The 23,514-nt window shown below is 42.0% G+C and overlaps 2 protein-coding genes across 3 annotated transcripts; one reads left to right on the forward strand and one right to left on the reverse strand.

Moving 5' to 3' along the window:
• Positions 1-11,419: 11,419 nt before the first annotated feature.
• C1GALT1C1 (C1GALT1 specific chaperone 1) lies at positions 11,420-13,409 on the forward strand. Of its 2 annotated transcripts, none has more exons than XM_054213494.1 (2): positions 11,420-11,491; positions 12,013-13,409. In XM_054213494.1, exon 2 carries the CDS (start codon positions 12,018-12,020, stop codon positions 12,972-12,974), a length of 957 nt encoding a protein of 318 aa, XP_054069469.1. In that variant the 5' UTR covers positions 11,420-11,491; positions 12,013-12,017; the 3' UTR covers positions 12,975-13,409. The 2 variants fall into 2 exon arrangements, with proteins under 2 accessions (XP_054069469.1, XP_054069467.1); XM_054213492.1 differs by lacking the exon at positions 11,420-11,491 and adding an exon at positions 11,696-11,900.
• A 1,332-nt stretch (positions 13,410-14,741) lies between these two features.
• Positions 14,742-22,877, reverse strand: MCTS1 (MCTS1 re-initiation and release factor). The gene is made up of 6 exons (XM_054213495.1): positions 22,720-22,877; positions 21,810-21,962; positions 20,978-21,075; positions 19,739-19,872; positions 18,624-18,691; positions 14,742-16,472 (listed from the first exon to the last, which is right to left on the reverse strand). Exons 1-6 carry the CDS (start codon positions 22,728-22,730, stop codon positions 16,391-16,393), a joined length of 546 nt encoding a protein of 181 aa, XP_054069470.1. The 5' UTR covers positions 22,731-22,877; the 3' UTR covers positions 14,742-16,390.
• Between the last annotated feature and the right edge of the window lie 637 nt (positions 22,878-23,514).

Here is a 23,514-nt window from a genome sequence, read left to right on the forward strand (position 1 = left end):
ACATTCAGCCACCAAGTTCCGAGGTAGGGTGCGCGCGTGTCATACACAAGAGCCTAATAATTCACTTGCAATGTCTTTTTCATTGAAGGGGGAAAACATTTTATCAGAGCAACAGAAGTCTCTTTTTTTAACATTGCCTGAAAACTGTCAGAAAACCCTACACACAGCCAATGAAAAAGCTTTCCTTCAGGAGCTGCAAAGACCTTTCACTTTTCTTTAAGGCTAAAAGAGCTTTCTGCAGTGCCACTTTCATGTCCTATTTTTCACCATCTCTGCTCTGCCCACTCCTTCTGGGGTTGTCCCTGCTTCCTTTCTCCAGATCTGGGTCCTCTGAACAGCCTTTCTTTTCTAGTAGTTGGGAAAGAAAAAACACACTCCCCTGTTCTTCTCTTTTCCCTTTCTGCACCAGCAGCTCTTCCCTCTCTGCCCAGCAAATTGCCAGTGTGGAGCTGCCCCATGTGTCTGGGGGAAGAGCTGCTCTGGGTGGCATGTCCTGTACCTCGGGTAGGTGGGAGGGACAACAGGAGCACCAGAGCTCCCTTGGGCTGCTTCACACGCCTACCTCCAGCACAGGGCACGTCTCCAAGAACATTTCCAGACACCTCAGCAAAAGCAGAGCAGCAGGGCCTTGGTGCAGCTAGGAGGGAAAGTCCTGACATCCTGCCTGAAAGGCTAAAAAATAACATCAATGCTAGTGAAATAGTGTTGCTTTTGTGGGAAGTTCAGCCGACATCGCCTGTCACCATGCAGTGAATGGGTAGCTCAAATGTGCACACACTTGTTGCTCTACATACACTGTTTGCATTTTTGCAGAGTATGAAAACCAGGAAGAACAGGCAAGCAAGGGAAATTAAGACTGACCTCCCCTGTTGACATCATAATGGTATTGGCAACATTATGGCTCTGCTACAGGTCTTGCATGGTCCATCATGCTGGCATTTGACATATGGGCCTAGCTTTTCCAAAGCAAAGGCTACCTCTACGGCAATGCTAATTTCTGTAAACTGCAATTTCCTGTCCTTAGTTGGCAGTTGTAGGAATGTTGCCAGTATATTCATGCCAAGAAGTCCAACCATGAAAGCAAAAACTAAAGAAAAAGGACATTGCCAAAGAAAATCTGACCTTTCTGAGACTCTGAATACTATAGATGTTGGATGGTTCTGCTCCCAAATACTCCTGAAGTCAGCCATTAAATATTGCACAATAAATCCAGTGTAGACTCACTGCCCCATACTGAAAGTTTTGCCAAAGCTTTAGAGATCCTACAAAAAGTTATAGCAGGGAGAAGTGAAGCCACCCATCCTACAGAGAAGCATTTCCATTAATCAGAATTATAGGGCCACTATTGACAAATACAGCAAATCTGTTAGCAGAGAGTTAGGTGACCTTGAGGGGAACATCACCTTCTAAGAAACTTGTACCCATAAGATTCAAAATTAGTGCGGTTAAAAGGCCTCACAGGCTTTTGTATCCTTGGTCTCTTCCTTTGAGCCAAGTCATGCATGGTGATGAAACGCTGAGCACTCACTGGAGTGAGTTCCATAAAACTCACTGTCCTGACTGTATTTTGTGCTGATTTGAGTCATTTCTTAGAACTGTTATTTTTTAGTGATTATAATCTTGCAGGAACCCTAGGCTGAAGGGACCTCATGTATTACTGAATCCAGCCTCCTTTTCTTGAAATTCTACATATACTACTACTCAAAAGACTTGCAAATTCAGGCTTTAAACTAGCAAGGTAGCTTGTTCCCAGTGCTCTATCGATATGGCTTTTCAACATAACGCCCTGATGCTTAACTGGTTCTGCTGCATTTTTAGCAAGTTTTATATAATACTTACTCTCTTTACAGCTCTACCTGCAAAGTACTTCAAAAGATTCTCTGTTAAGACTACCATAGTAAACCTGCTGACTCCATAACACAAATTCAAAGTAATTCCAGGTCAAACCTTTAATCAAAGAGACCTCTCTAAGCTTCTTCTCACCCTTATTAAAGAGATTTACAAAACCGTGAAGGAGGTTGGAGAGTTAATGATGTGCCATTTAAAAAGGCCCCATTAAGATTTTGGTATTTTTATCTTTTAGAAAAAAAGCATTTGCAGATTATAACTCTAAGGAGACAATTATAAGAGCATTCTGAGAGTCTTTTCACTTGATCTATAAGGGGGGAAAATGGTACAGCAGAGTATAGGAAAGAAAATACACTGCCTAAGCCTTTTTCTTGAATAGGATCCTAACTAGCCATGTTGCAGCTGCAGTGAAGTGTCTTATGTTCCTGTGATTTATTACTATAAGGGCCACATCATCTGCCAAAGTGTGCTTGTAAGAAATTAAATGGCTTCCAAAGGAAACATTAGAATAAGACAGATTTTAGATTTGCATTTTTACCCTGATTAGTGTCTGTGAAGCTCCTTTGAAAACTTTTGTACCAAACACAAATACAAAATTATTGGCAAGTGCAGTTTGAATTAGGGAAGGTTTCAGGAAGGAAGCCCAGTTACCCACAGAAAGGGATGAAGAGACTGTTGACAGGAGTGAGAATGCAGAACAGTACCGAAAGAGAAAGGAAGTGGCAATCTTCCAACATGCTGCGCCTTGGACCAAATTGCTTTCTGTCTAACATGATGAGTTGTTCACAGGCCTGAGTTATTCCGTACTCTTTTAGCTTGACCTTGGACACTAAGCTTCAAATCAAATGTAAGTAACAAATTAAGGGCTTGATCCTGCACTCTAACTTCCCTTTCCCTTCAAATTGAGGAGGGGGGATGGTATTAAGACCTACATTAATGTTGATCATGGTTGGTATTCTTGATGGACTTCCAACCAGAAAAAATCACCAGAGAAGAAAACTCCCGCAATTAGCCTAGCTACTGCTGACAGACAATTTGGGATCATAGCAGAAAATGAAGCAGCAATATTTCCATTGATCCCAATAGCAGCCGTGAAGCTCATATTCAGTCTTTCAAAACATTCGTTTGCATAAGACCACTTCTGCCAACTTGTACCGATTTCTCAATTTCAAAGGGAAAGAAATTCAACCTCACAATATTTGTTCATAGTTGTAAGAGTCTGCTCTGTTGTCCTGCTGTGAGTCAGGAAAACTGAGTACAACTCTAAAGAAGCCCCAATACTTCCATTAGAAAGACCTTGGGAACATACAATATGAGTCTATTACACTTTTTTATTTGTCATTAAAGCATGAAAAGAGGCAAAACAAAATACAAATACATGGAAAAGGAAAAATATGTAATCATCTAAACAGATTGGCAACAACAGTTAGGACACTGTAACACTGCGTAGTCTGTCATGAGTACCCAGAAGTTTACTACTACCACCAGGCCAAACAAGCCTCTTGGTCAGTATCAACTTGACTCACGTTGTATAAAACACCAAAACACTAGCAGTGAGAAAGGACTGACATCTTGCTGGCCTAAAGAGGTAACTTGATTTTCATATATGTTAGGAAATTGCTCCTGGCATATTACTGTTGTCCCAAATAACATGTATTCTGTACAATAATTGCTAACTTTAGTTTTCAAGGATAGGAATCAAAAAGCACAAATAGTTGCCATGAGCCACTGGAAACAAAGCAGCTTTGGTAGTTAAGGCCACAGAGGAAAATTCTCCCCTGAGTTTATATAGCCTTCAGAGGGGATGTAAAAAATCCCAGGGAATAATTAGATGCCTGAACAGCTGGAAATATGTGGCTAATTGTGAAAAGAGAAGGGTTTTTTGAACTGGGTCTTCCCACCTTTATCTGTATTCCTCCCAGAGAAGTTTTGCAGAGCTTCTACAAGGGATTATTTCTGATTTTGAATTTGCAATAGCAGTTGTAACCAACAGAACCTCCCTATAAGCCATGAGTACTTCCATCCACATTCAAGGAGCACGAGTTACACAACCTGAATATCTCAATCCATTTGCTTTAGCACGAACCTATAAAAGGATGACCCATAACTGTTGAGTCTTCTACCTGCTTCCTTTTCTCATTGCACTGCCAAAACAAGCACTTCATCTAAACTACTGCAAATTTCTATGGGGAGACAGGACCACATTACGATGAAGCCCATCAGATTTTTTTTAGAACTATGTCAGGATTGGCCCGTAAGAATCCTTCCAAGTGTATGGCATAGTTCTCTTCCTACATATTATTTCTACAATACCATTCCAATTCCCATGTTCCAAAGCCTTTTCCTCATGCAGAGAAGCCAGGTAACACACAAGAACCCATTGAAAACATTTCTGACAGCTTCTTTGACAGATGTTCAAGACATGATGTTGACACTATATTTTTAATTGCTTAGGTTTAATAATTAAAACTGATTCAGCCCTAAGAATCTTCTACCTTTGTTCTGATCATGAAAAATCATGTTCAACTATGAGATGACTAGTATCATTAAAATTCTATTTCAGAGAACTGTTGTTAAGTGATAATTTTGCTCTTCAAATTAGGAGAGAGGATTAATAATTGAATCCAAAGACCTAGTTATATATTTTGGTGGGTTTGTTTCCTAATAGGAAGAATGACTTGTGCAGAAATCCATTAACATTTTTAGTATTCCCATGCTAGTCTGATTCTAAGCTTTTCCATTAAGTAGCACAGTCATAATGGCATTAAACCACTTAAGCAGCAAAACCAGCACATAATTATCACTTTTAATTCAATCTTTTAGAGTATGAATAGATACTGTACATCACTGACAATTCACACTCCTAAAGAGATTTTTCTATTCCTTCATAGCAGCTTCACAGCCTCCTGTACTGACATAATTGACCCAAACATGTATAATTTTTTTCTCAAGAAAAATTCCTCAGAATAATGTGATAGCAAAATTAAGCCCAGATGAAAGAAGGTATAACAATCAGCTACTGCTTTACTCTTGCCTTAAGGAAGATGTTTAGATATAAGTGGGAACCAGGGCACCATTATCCATGTATGAGCATATCAACATTTGAAACCATGAGTGTACTCTCAGAATTATGAGCATGTTAGATATTGCACGTTAAAAAAAAAAGTCCCACACAGAGAGTATAAAGTACATGGGAGCTCAAGAGGAATGAGGGGAGAACAGAGAAGACTATGCAGCATGAAGCATCCCCTCCCTTGACCCTCAACAGACCCCACTGTATTTACCACCTGGGACCTCTTTCCCTTGGGAATTAGGAAGAGTGACATCTTATCTGTACCTGCTGCCCCAAGCAGCAGTAACGATGGCTTGCTCCCTGCCATCAAAGGACTGCTGGGAGGTGCAGCTGGTCTGAACAGAACCAATATTCACTTTGCACCACTGCCATGCTCGATGCCAGCACTGCAGGGAGCCAGGAGCGACACTGAGCAGGGGTCAGGGATCCCCCAGGTGCCTTTCCCCTGGTGCCCCCTCCCATATGATTAAGCCTCTGGCACACCGTAAATACTACCATAGTGCTAAGGAGCTATGGCACCTTTGCATTTTTGTATATGTTAAGGGGATCCATAAAGGCCAATAAAACGCAGAGCGCAGGAGTGCTGTAGTTTAGTTGCTGACAGCAGTGCCTTTGCTAAAGGCTGCAGCACAGTAGCTGCAGTAACAGAAGGCTGTGCAAGTCAGGAGTCTAAATACAGCCCACTATTTACAAACCAAACTGAAAGAAACCAGACAGCATACAAGGGCTGGCCAAGCCAAGCCCCTGCCAGACAATACTACACCGTCAACATCTGTTTGAAAGAGAAAGAGGCTAAAATCTGACGCATCAACCGATCTCAAATGCAGCAACCGCAGACCCTATGCGCTCTCCTCTTTTGCCTGCAGTCTGCTACTCCCTGCTCACATGCGCACGCTATTAGCACTGCTGACATCCTCACTTCACCAGAAAGCATAAAGCTTCTACACCTGATCCCAGTGCCAGAGTGACAGCGTCCCCTCCTACACAGAACAAGCTCTCTCTGTCATGGGTCCTCAGCTAGCAGGCAAAGAGGAAGCAGTTCTTCCCCCACCCCAGGACCAGGCATGTAATGTTCATGGTACATCTCCTCTCTGCTAAATCGCAGATTTACAGTTGCAGTGCAGGGCTCTGAGTTGCCGCTCTAACATCATTAATAATTCCAGTTTGTTGCAAACACATATCTAGCAGACATTTTTGTTTTGTCTCTGCACATACAGCTCAGAATCTCCTATTTCAACAACACTACAGGAAAGCAAATGCCTGCTTAGAGAATTTGATACTTCAAAACCTCCATTTCCTTGGGAAAATGAAGGGATGTCAACATTTGGTACAAGAAAGCATCTCATGGAAGCTACTGACCTTCGGGCCTGTCAAATGCTCTGCTATTTCCATCCTTCCTCTTCCTCCTCTTCCCTTAGCGCGCTAATGTCAACATAACTTCACAGATCTTTCCATCTTGTAGCAATAACTATTCATTCACCATAACCCCACTTATAATAAATACCATGCCAGAAGCTAGCTTTTGTGTATCTCCAGGTTGCAGGTGACCAAACTTGAGTCCATGTCTCAATAGGATTTTCTCAGACACTGGACCAGAACTCCTGTAAACCAAAACACAAACCTAGTCCTGTGCTCAGGCTCCACAAACTGAAAATCACGTCAAGGCAGCACCAGAAGAGCAGGGTTCCCCTTCTGGCCTCTCTGTGTGCCACAGGGCTGTCTTTGTCACCGCTGCTCAAAATCGTCCTTCTTACCTATGCAATCTGAGCCTGAAAAAACATAATTTGAGACCACAATTTTCTGCAGAGGCCCTTTTTCAAATAACCTCAGGCTGACAAAAGCAAGCTCCTTAAAGATGCAGCAAAATCACTTCATCACTGTTTCAAGCATTTTATTTTAAAGGACTATTAAGAACCCATTCTATTCTGACAGAATTCTATTTTCATCTCCACTTTTTTTTCCTTGAAAAATAAGATTTCTCTATCTGTGCCTTTTTTTCCCCTGCCTGTTTCTATTTGATCAATGATGATTCTTTTTTTCCTGTGCTTCTAAGAGAGTTGACATTAAAATGTCTAGTTCCTATTCTCTTTCTGTTGTATTTGTGCATCAGAGCCATTCACAATGATGTCAGCTCAGCTCTGGGCATTGTCTCTGCTAGTTCAATTCCAGCTGAATTGCTGGAGCTAGCAGAACATTAGCATTCACTTGATTGATTTAGTATACCCAGAGAATAAGATGGGTTTTGCATTCAGCTACACACATTAAAAACTGAAGAAATTATAAAGCAGTCTGAAGTTGGTGAGTTCTTTTGGAGTCACGTATCTTTTGCTTCTCATGTATCTTCCTGTGCTTGAGGGCACCATTTAAATAATGGCTATTTCAATGCCAAGCCCTTCCTTGACAGTGCTCACGGATGAAAGAGGAGAGAAAAGCAATTTAAAACTATTGTTTAACATAGTTAATCAATTTAACAGATTCTAAAAGACCGTATTATCATGACCTCCTATCAAATGTGGGCTATACAATTTCATCCTATAATTCCAGCATTTTGTCCAACACGTGGAGAGAACACTTTTTCAGAGCTAAATACTTCAACCTGAATTTTGAAATGACCATTAAAAATGCAACAGTGTAACTCTTGTTGGCTTTAAAACTTTCTTCCTTTGTCCAGTGCCTACCCCTGTGACAAGGTCCTGGTGTCATATGTGGCTGCGCACACTTGCTCAAGATTCGCATGACCTACGAAGAGTCCACTTCTTTCCAGATTACAGATTTTGAGTGTGAAACTAAAGTGAAGAAGAGGATGTAGCGCAAAATTTTCAGACGAGGGGGGTAAAGTTTGGCTCCAGAATCCATCCTCCTCCAAAAGAAATGCTGAGCTGAGCAGCTCTCTGTGAAGTGAATAAAGAAATATGGCTTTACATACCTGTTAACTAGGATCTCCACCTCACTATTTTATGACTTTAGAACAGGAATTCCCAAACTTTTTCCAACAATAGGACTGAAGACCTCAGCAGACATGTTTGTTCAATTATGCACTTTATGGGACGAATGAAACAATGGAAATGCCAGGCACGTAATGGAACAGTAATAGTTGGCCTCTTCATAAAAGCCCTTTTCCTGCACTGTCTCTGTTGGTGTCAATGGGAGTTCAGCTACTCAAGATGAGACTTTGCAACCTTCAGACCATGCCCACACTTGACCCCCTCTTCTGACGGAGTCAGATGGACAGGTAGAACTTGTGTTTTCCAGTAGCTTCAGCGTTATAAATATATGGGTGATGTGACAACGAAGGCAGCTGTCACAGTTCAACCTCTGTATTTCTCATCATTTCAACAGTATCTTCTGATTAGAGGTTCTTTCTATATGGCATATAGCTCAACTGGTGTTTTAACCGCCCAGAAACATCTGCAATAGCTCACCTTTAGCTTCGGTTACCCGTTCTGAATGTTACTGCACTGCTCGAGCCCGGCCTCTCGGCTGCACATTTACCTAACACAGAGACAGATGAGTCTGTTTCCAAGAGACTGGACAGTCATTTGTGATCGTTAACAAGCAGTCACTGTAAAAAATGACAAGTCATGTGTCAGCTGAAACATTTTGCTTTAATTGGAACGAAGTTCCTATCAAATATGTTTTGATAATAGCCAATCTCTCATGGATATTTTGGATGACACAGTGAGAACATAATGTTTGATGTCTTTCCTTGGAGGCAACAAAGATCATCAGAAGGCAAATGGAGCTGCAGGCAGCGAGGAAAGACAAACAGAAAACAGCAGGGATCAGCTGTCTGTTGAGACAAACAACAAGCTGTGGAGCTCTTCAGCTCTGTCAGCAGTTTAGATCCTGGCACAGGTCCATAGGTTTCCAAAGCTGCTATTGTTTGACTGTGGTAGAGATACTACCAAGGATGAGTAGCAAGTAATAGGTGAAGCTGCAGCTAATGAACATCTCAGTGGACAGCAAGTCAGTGCTCAAAGCTGAAATCTGGCCAATACTCTGTGCTCATACGTGACTGCATGTTTTAATACAAAACAAACGCACAGCCGTTTGCGGTGATCTTAGAGCTGAACCAGTTCTGGTTCATTCCTTCTGTGTGACTGAGCATCTCCCTTGGCTTTCCTCACTTAACTTCCACCTTAGGTCCGGGAAAGTCTGGCCCTTCCTTGGTTATGACATTTGACTGGTTCCTAGCCCACGGCAGAATGACTTCAAACACATATCTTCTGCAGTTCTTAAATACAGTTTCTCATAGTAATTTGAGATGGATAGTTTACAGGAGTACACGTATGCCTAAATGAGTTCTAATACAGGTCTGGAATACTTAACAATGGCTGTTGTGAGATCTTATGCATTACTGTGCCATTTTAGTCCTTTTAACACGAAGCAACAATTTCAAGCAACACAGAAGCCAGAAGAGTCTCTTCTGGTTTATAACATGCTTTACATGCTGCTTAAACTTTCTCTTCACCGATCTGCTGCTGGATAAAAGCTACATTGAAAATATATGAAAGTGACAGTCAAGATCTGTAACTACATTAGTCATTCTGTCAGAGCCTTGGAAAGAACCTCACTGAAGTCAAGCAGGAAAACAATTTGTTGAAGCATCAGCTGAAGCAGTGAGTCACAACTCATTCAAATCTCTCTGAAGTACATGATCAAGCAACTGCTGAATCCCTGAAAGCCACAATTGATTCTGCAAATAGAAGATGCGTAAAACAAACTTTGAACTCACCTCCGATCCCTGGTATGTGATAACAACCTGAGTGTCCACCTATTTATACCTTAAAAGCAACCAGGTGGGAAAAGATAGGATGAGTGATGTTCCTTGAGTGTAGTAACAGAACTACCCAAACATACAAACTGACAATATTTTCCTATCACAGCGTGTAATTGGGGTTTAGTTCCACTGAATGGACCTATTCTGGACATACACTGATCCAATCAAAATCACTATTTTGTAACATTTTTACCTGAACCACAGGCAATGGTTCCCCAGGCCCAGAAGAGTCCAGCAATTGATGTTCTTACAGATCTTTTTGCTAAAAATAACACCGTTAAGCTTTGATGTCTACAGTACAGCCAAGAGCCTTAAGAAAAAAGAAAAAACCTTACCTGAATAACTGAGGTATCTGGGGAACCCGGTCAGATGCCAGAGAACCCAGAGCAGCTCAGCTGTAAATTGACTTAAATAAAACCCACTAAGTTCAGACAACCGGGGCATACCTTACGATATAGGGAAACCTATATAGAACTTTATCCTAATCACTATGTTGGCCTAAGGGTACACTACAATCAGCTAATAAAGAGATAAAGCACATAAAACCTTTTTTTTTCTTTGTCTCCAAGAGGCTGGTGGAAAAAGGAAGCAAACTATTGTTCAGTGATGCTGCTTCAAATCAGATGTCAATTCTAAGTTCTTGAGAAATGATGTGTAGAGACTGATTCTGACATATCTCTTTCAATCTGAAGCTCAGGAATAATTATCACTAAAGGAAAGAAAAAGTTATGTTAGTAGAAAAATATTTGGGCTTTACTTTTTAAATATTAACTAATCTTGTGTGTGTGTTGTGTCTATACCTGGGCAAAGGAAAACAAACAAGTAAATGTATTGGTTTGGAAAATTAGGGCAATATATCAAATCAGTGCCAGACTATTGGATCCTGGACGTGGCTTAAGGCTGGTTCTGCCTTTGCTTCGCCATCCTGTCCCCATTCATAGAATGGTTTGGGTTGGAAGGGACCTTAAAGATCGTCTAGTTCCATCCCCCTGCCCTGGGCAGGGACACCTCCCACTAGACCAGGCTGCTCAAAGCCCCATCCAGCCTGGCCTTGAACACCTCCAGGGATGGGGCAGCCACAGCTTCGCTGGGCAACCTGGGCCAGCATCTCACCACTCTCATAGTGAAAAATATCTTCCTAATATCTAATCTAAATCTACCCTCTTTGAGTTTAAAACCGTTACCCCTTGTCCTATCACTACAGTCCCTGATAAAAAGTCCCTCTAATTTAAAAGCAGAAAGTTTGTGCTAGCAACTTAAACTGCTTTCCCCATCAGTCATATAAATAAGTTCACAAAGAGGTTCGGATGAACACAGTAAACCAGACGCCAGTGAGGGCAGCGAGGCTGAGCCTCCCCCGCCGCGGCCGCCCGCGCTTTTCCCCGCAGCTCCGGCTGTGAGGGCCCCGCCGCGGCTCCCGCTCGGCCCGCGGCCTGCGACGGAGAGAAGCTGCCGGCGGCCCTTCCCCGCAAGATGGCGGGACCGCCCTACCACGCCGCCCACCGAGACAGCCCGCCGTCTGGAGGCAACCCAGCGGCACACGGCCCCCCTTCTACGGGCCGCCCGGGCGCCGAGGCTCCTCGCCCGCCCCGCCCTGAGGGGCCCCTCCCGCCCCGCCCTGAGGGGACACGCGCCCGCAAAACATCATCCAAGCCGACAGGTGGCGCCTTCGCACCGCGAGCGGACGGCGCCTAGAAGAGCCCCGCGCGCCGCTTCCGGCGGGGAAAAGGAAGGTGTGGGGCGGCGCGCTTCCGGGGCGGTGGGTGGCTGTCCTGGCGCGGGTGGCACCGGTAAGCGGCGGGCGGGTCCTGTCAGAGGGGCAAGGGGAGGCGGGAGGGGGCCCCGCCGTGCTTCGGGTCACGACACCGGCTCTTGCGGTTGTTAAGGCTCCCCCGGCGCTACGGGTGTCTCGGGGTACTGCGGCAGGCGGGCCGGGCCGCCTCAGCGCGGGTCGCGGGCAGGGTCCCGCAGCGCGGCGGGGAGCGGGGCCGCTGGGGTTCTGCCTCCGTGAGGGCTCCCCCAGGGAAGGGCCGCCGCGCACGGGCAGGTACCGCCGCGTCTCGCTGCGGCGTGGCCGGGGCCGTGGAGCAGGTCCGGGGTGCAAGAGACCTCCCGCGGGGCCTGTCATACCCTTAGCGTAACGGGAGCCGAGACTGGGAATGTTCCTTGTGCCACCGCTCTTCCAGCAGCGTTATCCCGGTATGTGAGTAAGGAAAATGCAGCTGGACTTAGAAATTGAAGAATGTATGAAAACTATACTGAATCTGCAATACCTATTCTTGTAAGTTCTTACAGTGTGTCTCCTTTCCAGCAAAAATGATTTCTGAGAGCAGCTCCTTTGTGAAGGGTGTGGTGCTGGGGGGAGCTTTCTGCATGTTGGTGACGCTCCTTGGGCACATTAAGCTGGGACACGGGACTAAAGCGCATCACCACGAGCACCATCACATCCAGGCTCCCAACAAAGAAGATGTCTTAAACCTTTCGGAAGGTGAACGCATGGAGCTCAGTAAAAGTATCCGTGTTTATTGTATCATTCTTGTGAAACCAAAAGATCTGGGGCACTGGGCTGCAGTGAGAGAGACATGGAGCAAGCACTGTGACAAGGTAGAATTCTACAGCTCTGAAAATGTCAAAGTGTTTGATTCTGTCGCCCTCAACACAAATGATATGTGGGCGATGATGAGAAAAGCTTACAAGATAACATATGAACGCTATAAAGATGAATTCAGCTGGTTCTTCCTTGCATATCCAACAACGTTTGCTATTATTGAAAATCTCAAGTATTTCTTACTGAAAAAAGATGCCTCACAGCCTTTTTATATAGGCCACACTGTGAAATCTGGTGACCTGGAGTATGTTCATGGTGCGGGAGGAATCGTCTTAAGCATTGAATCACTAAGACGACTCTCCCGTGTTCTTGAAGACTCTGACAAGTGTCCAGAGCAGGGAGGTATGATTTGGAAACTTCCTGAGGATAAACAGCTAGCAATCTGCCTGAAGTATACTGGAGTGTTTGCCGAAAATGCAGAGGATTCAGAAGGAAAAGATGTCTTTAACACTAAATCAGTCGGTGCTCTCATTAAGGAAGCAATGTCTACTCACCCTCAGCAGGTGGTGGACGGCTGCTGCTCCGACATGGCCATCACATTCAGTGGACTGGCCCCCAACCACATGCATGTGATGATGTATGGTGTTTACAGGCTGAGACCCTACGGCCACACCTACAATGATGCACTTGTCTTCCTCCCGCCTGAAGGCTCAGACAATGACTGAGGTCTCTTCAGAGGAGACCTGGAACCACGGAGTCATGACTGGCATTTGTACTGGCACATTCGATTTTTGTATCTGGTGGTACTGGTGTACAATTTTTTTTTTTTTTGCACATTAAGGTTTGGTAAAACTCTTAATTTTAAAAGTGGAAGGAGAACTTTTTTCTAAATCTTTTATACAGAAATGCTTTTGACGGTGCTGGAATGAAATGTTAAAGAAGTTGTTAATGTTTATGATAAAAGGAAACTAAGTTTATATGGGGGGTTTGTACATGTAAATATTTATTAATGAAAACTCAAATGAACTTTAGTCTACTGTTAAAAAATATATTTTTGCAAGATTTTGATTCTTTCAATTCTTCGGGGCATTTCTAGAATGTCTTTATAACTTTCTAAAATGTACCAATAAAACTGACTACAGATTCATCTCAAAGCCTAACTTTAAGCTATCATCTCCTTTACGCTAGACTACACAATAGTTATGCTGTTCATGCAGCACCTATTGTTTTATGTACAGCCTCCTAACCCAGTAAGGAATTAGCAGGAAGTGAGCTGACAAAGGTGATCTGTTAGGAAGTTGCAGCAGAATAATATTCAGTGACCTTTAGACTGCTGGTTTTAAGCAGACAAAAGAAAGAGATAACTATATTTGAGTAAGTACTAACATGGTCAGGTAGCCTTTTAGCACAAGACTAATTGCTAGTTTAAAATTTCACTTCATATATAAATGTATCAGAACAAAGGCTCTGTATTATTTTCACTCCTGTTACTGGTGCTAATAGTATTTACAAGGAAGTTAGTTAATTGTCAGTACAAGTGTAGTGTAAATATATTTACAGGCATTTTTAACACCAAGAAGCAGAAGGAACAGCACTTGCTTGCACTCACAACCTTTCTTTGAATATTATGCAAAAAAAGTTACATATACAACAAAGCAATATGCAGAACTCCCCGGTACTGGGAGGTGGGGAGTTTGGATTTGTTGCAGGGTTTTGTTGGGGTTTTTTTTGTTGTTGTTTGTTTTTTTACAATGCACTTGAAATCAGTTTTATACAACTCACCAAAGTGGGAATAAACAGCACTTCAGTATTTACTCCATTTAGAATTCACTGACCTGGATGTTTCAAGACTTAAGGAAGGTACTACATCTACCTCCTACATCAAGGACTATCACAGGCTTTGTTGGTACTAAAATATCCATGAGACATGAGAACTTAGTATGGTATCTCATTTTTCTTTAACAGACCATTTGTAGTATCTCATCCTATCCTGAACTGCAAGGGGGCAGATGGGGAAGTGAAACAGCTGCTTCAGAGCTGCTGAGAATATCCACATCTTTTTTTCTTTTAAGCATCAGATTCTTCATTTTTCACAAGAATGGTAAGACAACTGCGCAGACCCCCAAGCAAACTACCACAGTCTTGCCTTTTGGATATTCTCTTCTTCCCTGTCAGAGCTCAGCTGACAGCAAGACAAACAGGTATGTGATCACTGCCCAAACCTCAAGATAAAACTGAAGCTGGCATTTTTGACAACTTTTTGCTAACTTGGTATACAAATTAATTTAAGCATGATTTAACTTGTATCTTCTTATAGAATCATTTTTAAAAGATTGCATCTGCAGTTGGCGATACTCTGACAAAGCCAGACAAAGAAAGTAAAAACTTTGATTTCAGTGGTGGTTCTGATATTAAAGACAGTTCTAACCCCACTGCAACCACCACAGTCATAGGGCAAGTCAAGGAAAAAGAACAGGAGTTAACAATTCAAACCAGAATAAATCTCATTTATCACAGATTTGAAAGGTACTGTAACACAACAGGAAGAAACAAGATGGAAGAGGAAAAAGCAAGCCACAGAACTCAAGATCAGCTCCTTTTATGCAAAAAAGAACCACTGAAGCACAAACTCATTCCCCATAGCGCTAACAAGAAATAAGTACATTTACAGTAGTCTTTAAGATGCATAAAAATCTTAGGTTTGACTGAGGTTTGACCAAACTTTTAATAATAGAAATTACAGCAGTGTTGCAATCACCTTAATTTTTGTCTTCCTACACTAATAGTTTCAGATTACCCCGTCATTTTCAAAAGTGTAATCCTGTAAATAATTTTAGGGGAGAAATTTAAAATTAGCACATATTAGGTAACACATTCCATCTCCCATGGTTTAATTTGACTTTAGAATCGGATGGAGAACACCCCTGCCACTATCTTCTGTAAAGGTCCCAGAGTGGTGAAACCAAGCGTGCAGAACAGCGCTGAGGCAAGGCACTTGCGTACAAAATTATGTTCTGCCATTATAAAATACAAGTGTTAGAATAGAGACTTGAAATATTAATAAATGCTTCCAGAGACAGAGTTATGAGTGGTAGACCTTAAAGTTTCCTTAGTTTATTAAATGATTCCATGGCACAGGCTGTTTTCCATAGGCATAGCTTTGGGTATGCAGTCACTGAACAGAGTTGGATTATCCAGAGAAATACACAGTGCTCTTTAACCCATTCTGCAGATGTACATACATGTGGCAGTGTGCACAAGCTGAGATCTCTTTTGGAGTTCCACCTGAAGAAGTTGCTTCTGGCTACACTGATAACCGTGTTTTGCTATCGTGGCTCTGTTAAACAGTGATTTTGTTTCTGCTCCTAAAATAAGAAGGCGAACAGGGAGTAGAGCATCAGGCACCAAGGTGGCACACACTCCATTTGGAGTATGCCCACCATTACTATAAACTCCACTATAAGGACAGCGATATTAAACAGTGTTGACAGGTAGAAATTTGAACATATATATATATATATATAGTCTTCAGATATGAACTAGCATAAAAGAATTTCTAGTCCACCTATCAGTTTAAGTTCATAAATCCTATACAGAGAAATGCATATTAAAAAGCAAAAAATCCTTAAGTAAAATACTGAAGTTAATGCTGTTAATAAATTAAGTTAAAAAATAGATGTCAAAAAAACCTGATTTCTCCACATTCAAGAAACAGGTAGACTAACAAGATGTTAATCAGAAGAAAAAAATCTGAAATGTTTCAGAGGTTTTATAAACCGTATTAATTATATTTCACATATACTTTATATTACTCTTTTAGAAGAGCATAAAAATGTAAACATTTCTTGGCTTTTTCCTCCTTTTCGTTTTAAATAGTCTACTCACAGTCCATGCAGGATCTTTCCATCAGATATTTTCAGTCACTGAAGACTTGGGTTTAAGACAAAACAAAAGAACTGTAATAAAAAGAAATCTAGAAAACTATTGTAGCCTAACAGTACTTTCGCATTCACTTGATTTATTTAGCATAGCCACAGAACAAAATAATTTGTACATTCAGTCACATTAAAAACAAGGAATTACAAAGCAGTCCACATTTAATCTAAGTGCATTCCTTTGGAGTAACACAGTTCCTTTTGTTTCACTTGTATGTCTTCATATGCCAAAGGCCATCATTTAAATAGTGGATATTTTCGATACCAATCCCTTTGTTGACCTTCTCACTGTAGGAGGAGGAAAAAGGTACAGAAGTATTAGCTAGGTTAAATATTAGAGCAGTACAAAATACAATATTTAACGTAGAAAATGCAGCATTTTTCAACTGGAAGGGGAGAAGCTATCATCCACAAACTCATAATCTTCAACAGCAGGTAGACAAGAAACAATATTTGTTATTGCATGTACCTACATTGCTGAATGATGACAATATTTGCCTTCCACGTTTTGTCAACAACATTCCACAATATTTTTAACTACTTCTTTATTGGAGGCAGTTCTTCAGACAACATTCCTGCTACTTTTCTTAGTTTTAGCATTTCCCTATCAAAGTAGCTCAGCAGTTCTAAGTGACTCTCCCTCTCCCAGCACAGGAGGTGGTGTAACATGGCTGGAACGTGGAATTTGACAAGTTGTGGTTCCAAGCGTGCCACTGACACAAACACAGCTGAGCTGCTTCACTGCTAGTTGCGAGACTTCTAACCCACTCAAAGAATTACAAATACAAAATTTATGTGCCAAGGACTTGCAGCATGTTACAGACATACTATCCTTCTATATCTTTTGCATCATGTCATCTTTTAAAAATGGTTATTTTGTGTGTCTGCACTGGATTTGTGTTCATCTTTTTTCCAGTATATTATTCCATGGAAAAAAAAATCTAGTTTTCTCACAATGAACAAGCAAATCTCATCATTCTAGGATGGAGAACAACTTTCATTCCCCTGCAGAATATAGTTTCCTGTATACTAAATGTTCCATTACTTATACAACTTGTCCAAAAGTAATTGGGAAGGAAAATACTGCTGTTAATTGTGTTAACACATCGTGTATCATAATCACACCAAGTGACTGAAATCATACTATTTCACAATTTTCTGCTTTAAACATTATCACACAAAAAAGCATGCTAACAGGCTGCATAGATCACGATTATTTCATTTTCCTCTCCAGTTCATGTTGCTTCTCACGGGAACAGGATACTCAGCTGCAAGACTGCTGAATTTGAAGTTAGGGATAGGAATACAGATAATCTTGGTTTGCAGTGATCACAGCAGATTGCTGCCAGATGTAGCACTGGAACAAAAACAGCTATTCTTTCCACCTACTCTTGAAGTCTTTTGAAGGCACAACAAAGAATCCTGAGGAATATAATTCCTCAACAGCGATAGCAGGTGCAAATCCAGGTTGCTGCAGTCCCACTCTATTCCTGTCCTCTGTAACACACTCCCACCTCTCTCCCTTGTGTTACCATTATGACTTAGGACCGCAGAGTGACGCGGTATAGAAGATGATCCTGCTGAGAATTATCCCCACAAGAAAGAGGGACTTGTTCTCATCAAAATCAGTTTCCTCACCCACACAAGTGCTAGACAGGGCTGGAACCAATGCAGCCAAAACCTGCTGGGTGCATCTTACATCCTGCTGCAAGACGTTACAGAACTTAAAATGACAAAGTGGTTTAACTACTTATAATTTAGCAACATCTGAATGCTAAGAATAACTAACATCCATTTCCATTTTCTGTCTCTTTTCCTTCTCAAATAGTTTTCAGTTGACGTTTATCCCCCAAAACAGACCTCTACACTTCACAAGCAGCTCAGCTAAGCTAGTAAGCACATCAGGCAGGAATGCTGCATGTGGGTACAAAGGGTAAAGAAAATGAGAAGGTGACAGGAAAAGCCCAGCTGGTCAACCAAGTACCAAGAGGACTTTAGTCTCTGCTGTCCCTGCAGACAAAAATCACTTCAACGTTTTCAACCACCTCAAACCCAAATTACATCTCTTGCCCAGCCCAGGTAGTAAGTACTCTATACAAATATTTCTTTGTTCAGCAAGATCTCTGAGAAAGTATGATCAGAGAGCAAGAAATACTAACATTCAGCAGTAGTACTGATGTTGTGCATCTTAAAATACATATTCACATGAAAAGAACTATTTTTATTCCATTTGGTAAACAAAAAAGTAGGGAAGATATTCCCTACCTCCTCCTCTTTCCCAGAATATTAATCAGCAAAATGAAATTTTAAAAAATTCTGTACCTGAATGACATATGTTGCAACAGTGATGCAGGAACCTTGACAGTAGTGCTTACATTCCAAATTAACATAAGAATAATGACGTGGGACAGGTTCTATTTCAATTTTTAAAACACTTACATGTCCTCAGCTGACATCTTCATTACTCCCACACATAATGCATGCTGTTTTCCCTCTGCCATTATTGCCTACAAATTACTGCTAAGGAAAACATTTTTTTAAAAACCGATTTCAGAAACGTAAAAGCAATACGAGGAAATGACTTTCCAAAAAGTTCCAAAATCCCAGGTTGAGCTTTTACCCTTTCAGTAATTCTAGAGCTCTAGCTCTTGAAGATAAGCAATGCAATGCACTGCATTTAACAATTGAATCACAGCACGTAGAATAAAGCTTGTATTTACGAACTTCAAACAGCAATTACAGAAAAAGATCTCCCAGCACTTCACTCCATTTCTTCTTTTGCGCCTAACACTGGGAGATGATAGTCTCACTCTTTCTGGAACAAAACTGCATATTTGTGGGGTCATTTTAGATTCCAAAGTACAGAAGAATTAAGACACAAATCTAAAAAAACAGAAGTACTGAAATCAGACATATCCTTTTTAATGCTTAGCAGAATGTGATGCTAACTGCTGATCTTTTCCTATAGCATGTAACAACAAGCGCAGCACACCTTCGTATTGTTAATGCTGTATTTGCTCAGGGCTCCTTTCTCAGTAACATAATGAGGAATGAATTAGCATACTTTGCTCATTTTACAAATGCTAACTTCATTAGACATACAGAGCAAGTCCCGACTACATCAAAGCTGATCCTAAACATTTTTCCAAATTCCCTAGGAACTGAAGCAAATTCTTCTATAACTGAAGAAGATACCAAGATTGATTAAGGAGGCAAGGGACATATTACACCGCACTTCATCTATTTTTACAGTTCTGCATAAAATCACAAAGGAGCTCCACTTATCAGTTAGATTAATGGAACAGCACCCCACCCAACAGCACAGTAGGAACAGTTATTTGGTTTGGAGCATCACAGTAAGTAAAAGAAGTTAGGAACAATTTCAACCTTGCCAAATAACACCTGAACCTCTGCAGCTCTTTTCAGATTACTAGTTATTCCATGAAATACTGCTAAATTCCAAAGTAATTCAAGATTATGATCAGCTGACAACACAAGAACAGAAATTTAATTCATCTCACAGCAAGCAGTAATTCACAGTTTAAGAAGGATACAACAACAGTATCAACGGCAGCAGGATAAAGTTTTGCTCCAGGAGACGTCAGGCCAGGGCACATTATATTAGCTCCACTTAGTACAAATTTAATGGCGCCTTTATCAACCTGCTGATGTGGTAGAATAAATGGGTCTAGGAGGGGAAAGATACAGTATTACAATTAACACGGAAAGATGACAACATGAATAACTCATTATCAAGTCAGTTTAGATGGGGTGATTACACATATAGTGTGCTGCGAGAGTAGGAAGTTTGAGAAACAATTACGAGAGCTCCTGCTGGACTGGACTGTCCCAAAAGGACAGAAGGACTGTTCTCCCAGATCACATCTTTTATCTGAGAACCAAAGGGTAATGCAACACTAGGCCTATGCCTCCTGCATACTTATATACCCATGTAATGAGTAACAATTTTAACAAGTTCCCCCAATGACAACAATCATGCCCATGTACTAAGAGGTCTTAAAACCAAGGGGGTCTTAAATCCTTCAAATTACATGTACAATTTCTCACGTGAAAAAGAAACAGCTTAATCTTAACAGGACAAAAAAAGCAAAGATGGACAAAATTCATTGTGGCTGTCAGCTCTCCAAGACATCCTTCAAGCGCACACACCTTCTTGAAGTATTTCAAACATTGAGATTTGACTGAATAACATTTTTAGGGACACCTACACTCATCCAAATCAGAGTAACGCTATCAAGCGGAACAGTGAGAACAGCAAGAAAAATAATGCAAGAGAGTAAATTGTAAAAAGCAAAAAGCATGCAGCATAAATTCTTACAGGAGACAAGCACGCACTGCATCATTAAACTCATGATTAAAGAATATTTTTCTAGTAAGAACCTAGAAGTATTTGGAAGGAAACAAAAAGGGTCTAAAGGAAGACTTGAAAGAACAAAAGGTAGGGACTAACAACATGAAATTTAGATCTCTGTCCTAGGGAAACCTCTCTCAAAGATTTTGTTCAGATTTGCACAATTTAACTCTTAGAAATCAAAGTTTAGATTGCTTAACGTATAGCATTAAAATAATTGTGGGGGAAGTAATTCATATGGGCACCTGAAATAGCAAAGCAATAAATCACAGTTGAGACAGTATACTATTAAGATCTATTCTGGAATATATGTATGTGTGCTTGTAAGTAGTAAGTTCTTTTTAATACAGTTATACCAAAGTCCTGTGGAATCATGCGCTCACCCATCTCTCCCCATGACTACCATCCTCAGGAAACTTACATTTGTGAAGCAACCTTAGAGTCGGGTAAAAAATCCCTTCTCTTTGTCTGAAGAACAGCAGCTCCCCATTCACAGTGAGGATTTCTATATGTTCGTGACTGCAAGATTAAAAAAAATTATTCCAATAGCTACTTAACCCTTTTATAGTTTAAATTAAGTATTTCACTTCACAGAGTCTTGTCTATCTTGGTATCTGAGAATTAAGGAAGTCAATTAGCAAGAAAATTTAAAACAAAAAATATTATCTTTTGTTTAATGCCTTGTTCTTCAACACTGGGCTCCTGCACACTTCCTTCCCATTAAAAAAAAAAAAAAAAAGAAAAAAACAAACAAAAAAAGAATCTACAGACAAACATCCAGCTGTTCACAAGCTGCATTTCTTTGGGTTTTTTAAAATGGAATACAAAGAGTGGACAAGAAGAAGGACTAAGCAAAAATTTACTACTCTCTATTTAATAAAAATGAAAATAAAACAGGTAATATACGGAAACCCAAAAATAGTAAAAAATTGCTACTGGAAGCTATCAAAACAAGTTTGAGCTTCCACATCCATAAAGCTGAATGCTTCCCTTCAACAACCCCGGAGAGTCCCTGAATATGTCACACATTCGGTACTAGGCAGCATTTTTGTTTTCCTCAAGCATCCTACTAGCATGTCTTCAAGAGCATGACGAGCACATGCAAGCTTTCTGGTTTGGCCATAACATGGACTGTTATCTACAGAAATGAGATGCTTTCCAAAAACACTAGGTTCATCTACCATACAAAATAACCATATGAAGGAAGGAACATTATCACCTTGGAAGCAAAAGTTAAGAAAAGAGAAACTTACCATCTTACTATTTTGACTGGGTCTTTCTTTGGCATGATTTGGTTTAGCCATGGTTCAATAACAGGAAACTGGTCAATCAGCTGATTCTTAATACCTTTAATAACTGAAGTCTTCAGCTGGATGCAGTTTGATACATTCTCCTTTTCATCAAATCTGTCAAGTGAGTGAAAGTATTTCAGAAACGCACAATTTGCTGCCCCAAAGATGCCATACCCCAGGCAACATTCTTCAGAAATGTTTATAAATTCTCTATAACATCTTATCAGTACCACATCTGTCCAACTCTCAAATCTAGGATTTCATGAGGATTTCATGTGTCCCCTGGGAACACTGTGCTGGGGGAAGGCAGGGCAGTTTCCACTAGAATTTCTCCCTAAACTTTGTGCACATCCACCAAACATGTTTTCAGTCTCACAGATACACCTTTGCACACGGCATTATTTCACCTAACTCATAGAGTATGCTTTGCTGGTAACACCAACACCTATAGCCCTGTTCAGATGTACGAGTCCTCCACCTTTACCACAGATGTATGAACTCCACTCTGTAGTACCCCGAAGTTCAGACGAGTTAATGACTCAGATTACTTTTTAGTTTGTTTTTTTTTTTTCTTTTAACAGGCAAGAACCCAAAAAGCCCAGCCCAGCGCCGCAGGGTCAAAGCCGAGAGCGATCCCTGCGCCCCGAGGAGGCCGCAGGGCCCGGCAGGCAGCGGAGCCGGCCGCTCCGGCGCTGCCCCAAGCTGGGCCTGGCTGTGCCGGTCCCGTGGGCGCAGCGCTGAGCCCGGGATGGCGGGGCCGAGCCGCAAGGCAGAGGGGGCGCCGGGCCCGCCCCAGCCCTCCTTCCCCCACCCTCCCGCCGCCTCCCGAGCCCCGGCCTGGCAGGAGGGCAGCGGGTCCGGCCCCACTCACTTTTTGAACATCCTGGGAGCAGTGGGCGCCGGGCGGGCGAGTGCCTGGTGCCGGGCGTGGGGCCGGCGGGCGGCGGCGCGGGCACCCACGGCCTCCGCGCTCCCTCACACGAGGCTGCCGGCCCACACCTCCGCACCAGCCGGAAGTACCGTGCGCTTTACGGCACGTCGCGCCCCTTCATAACGACGAGACGGGCCCATCGACTACAATTCCCAGCGGGCAGCGCGGTGCCTCGGCGCATGCGCATGCGGACGGGGCCGGGCCCAGCCGTCCCCGGGTGCGGTCAGAGGCGGCGGGGCCCTGTCGTGCTCCGCCGACCCGTCGAGGGGAGACGCACGGGCGTCCCGACCGGCGGATGGCGGGCAGAAGAAACCCGGATTCCAGCGAAGGTCTCGGCGGTTATGGGGAGAGCTGGGTTGCGGTGGCGGCCATTGTGCTACGTAGTGATTGTTAGAATCCAATTAGGTTTTGCTTGGGGATGGCCGCGGTAATTGTGAATATAATTCTGAATATTATTGTGAAGAATAATAATAGTTATTCACTGGCGCAGAGGGGAGAAGGGAGAGGACATAAAGACCAGGGCATCATTTATGCCAGCTACCAAGTTCTTTTTTTTCCATACAAAACAAATTAATTAGCTTTGATACTGTAACAACTAACTAAAACCTAATACTGAAGAGTTACACCAGTCATACAAAGTAAAATCAAGCCTTTATACATGGCATCATTTATTCAAGTAGCAAAGTACAGAGTCGTGAACACACTAGTAACTCTTAAAAAGGATGGAGTGAACTG

This window comes from Rissa tridactyla, chromosome 9, assembly GCF_028500815.1.
Source record: "Rissa tridactyla isolate bRisTri1 chromosome 9, bRisTri1.patW.cur.20221130, whole genome shotgun sequence".
NCBI classification, from domain to species: domain Eukaryota; kingdom Metazoa; phylum Chordata; class Aves; order Charadriiformes; family Laridae; genus Rissa; species Rissa tridactyla.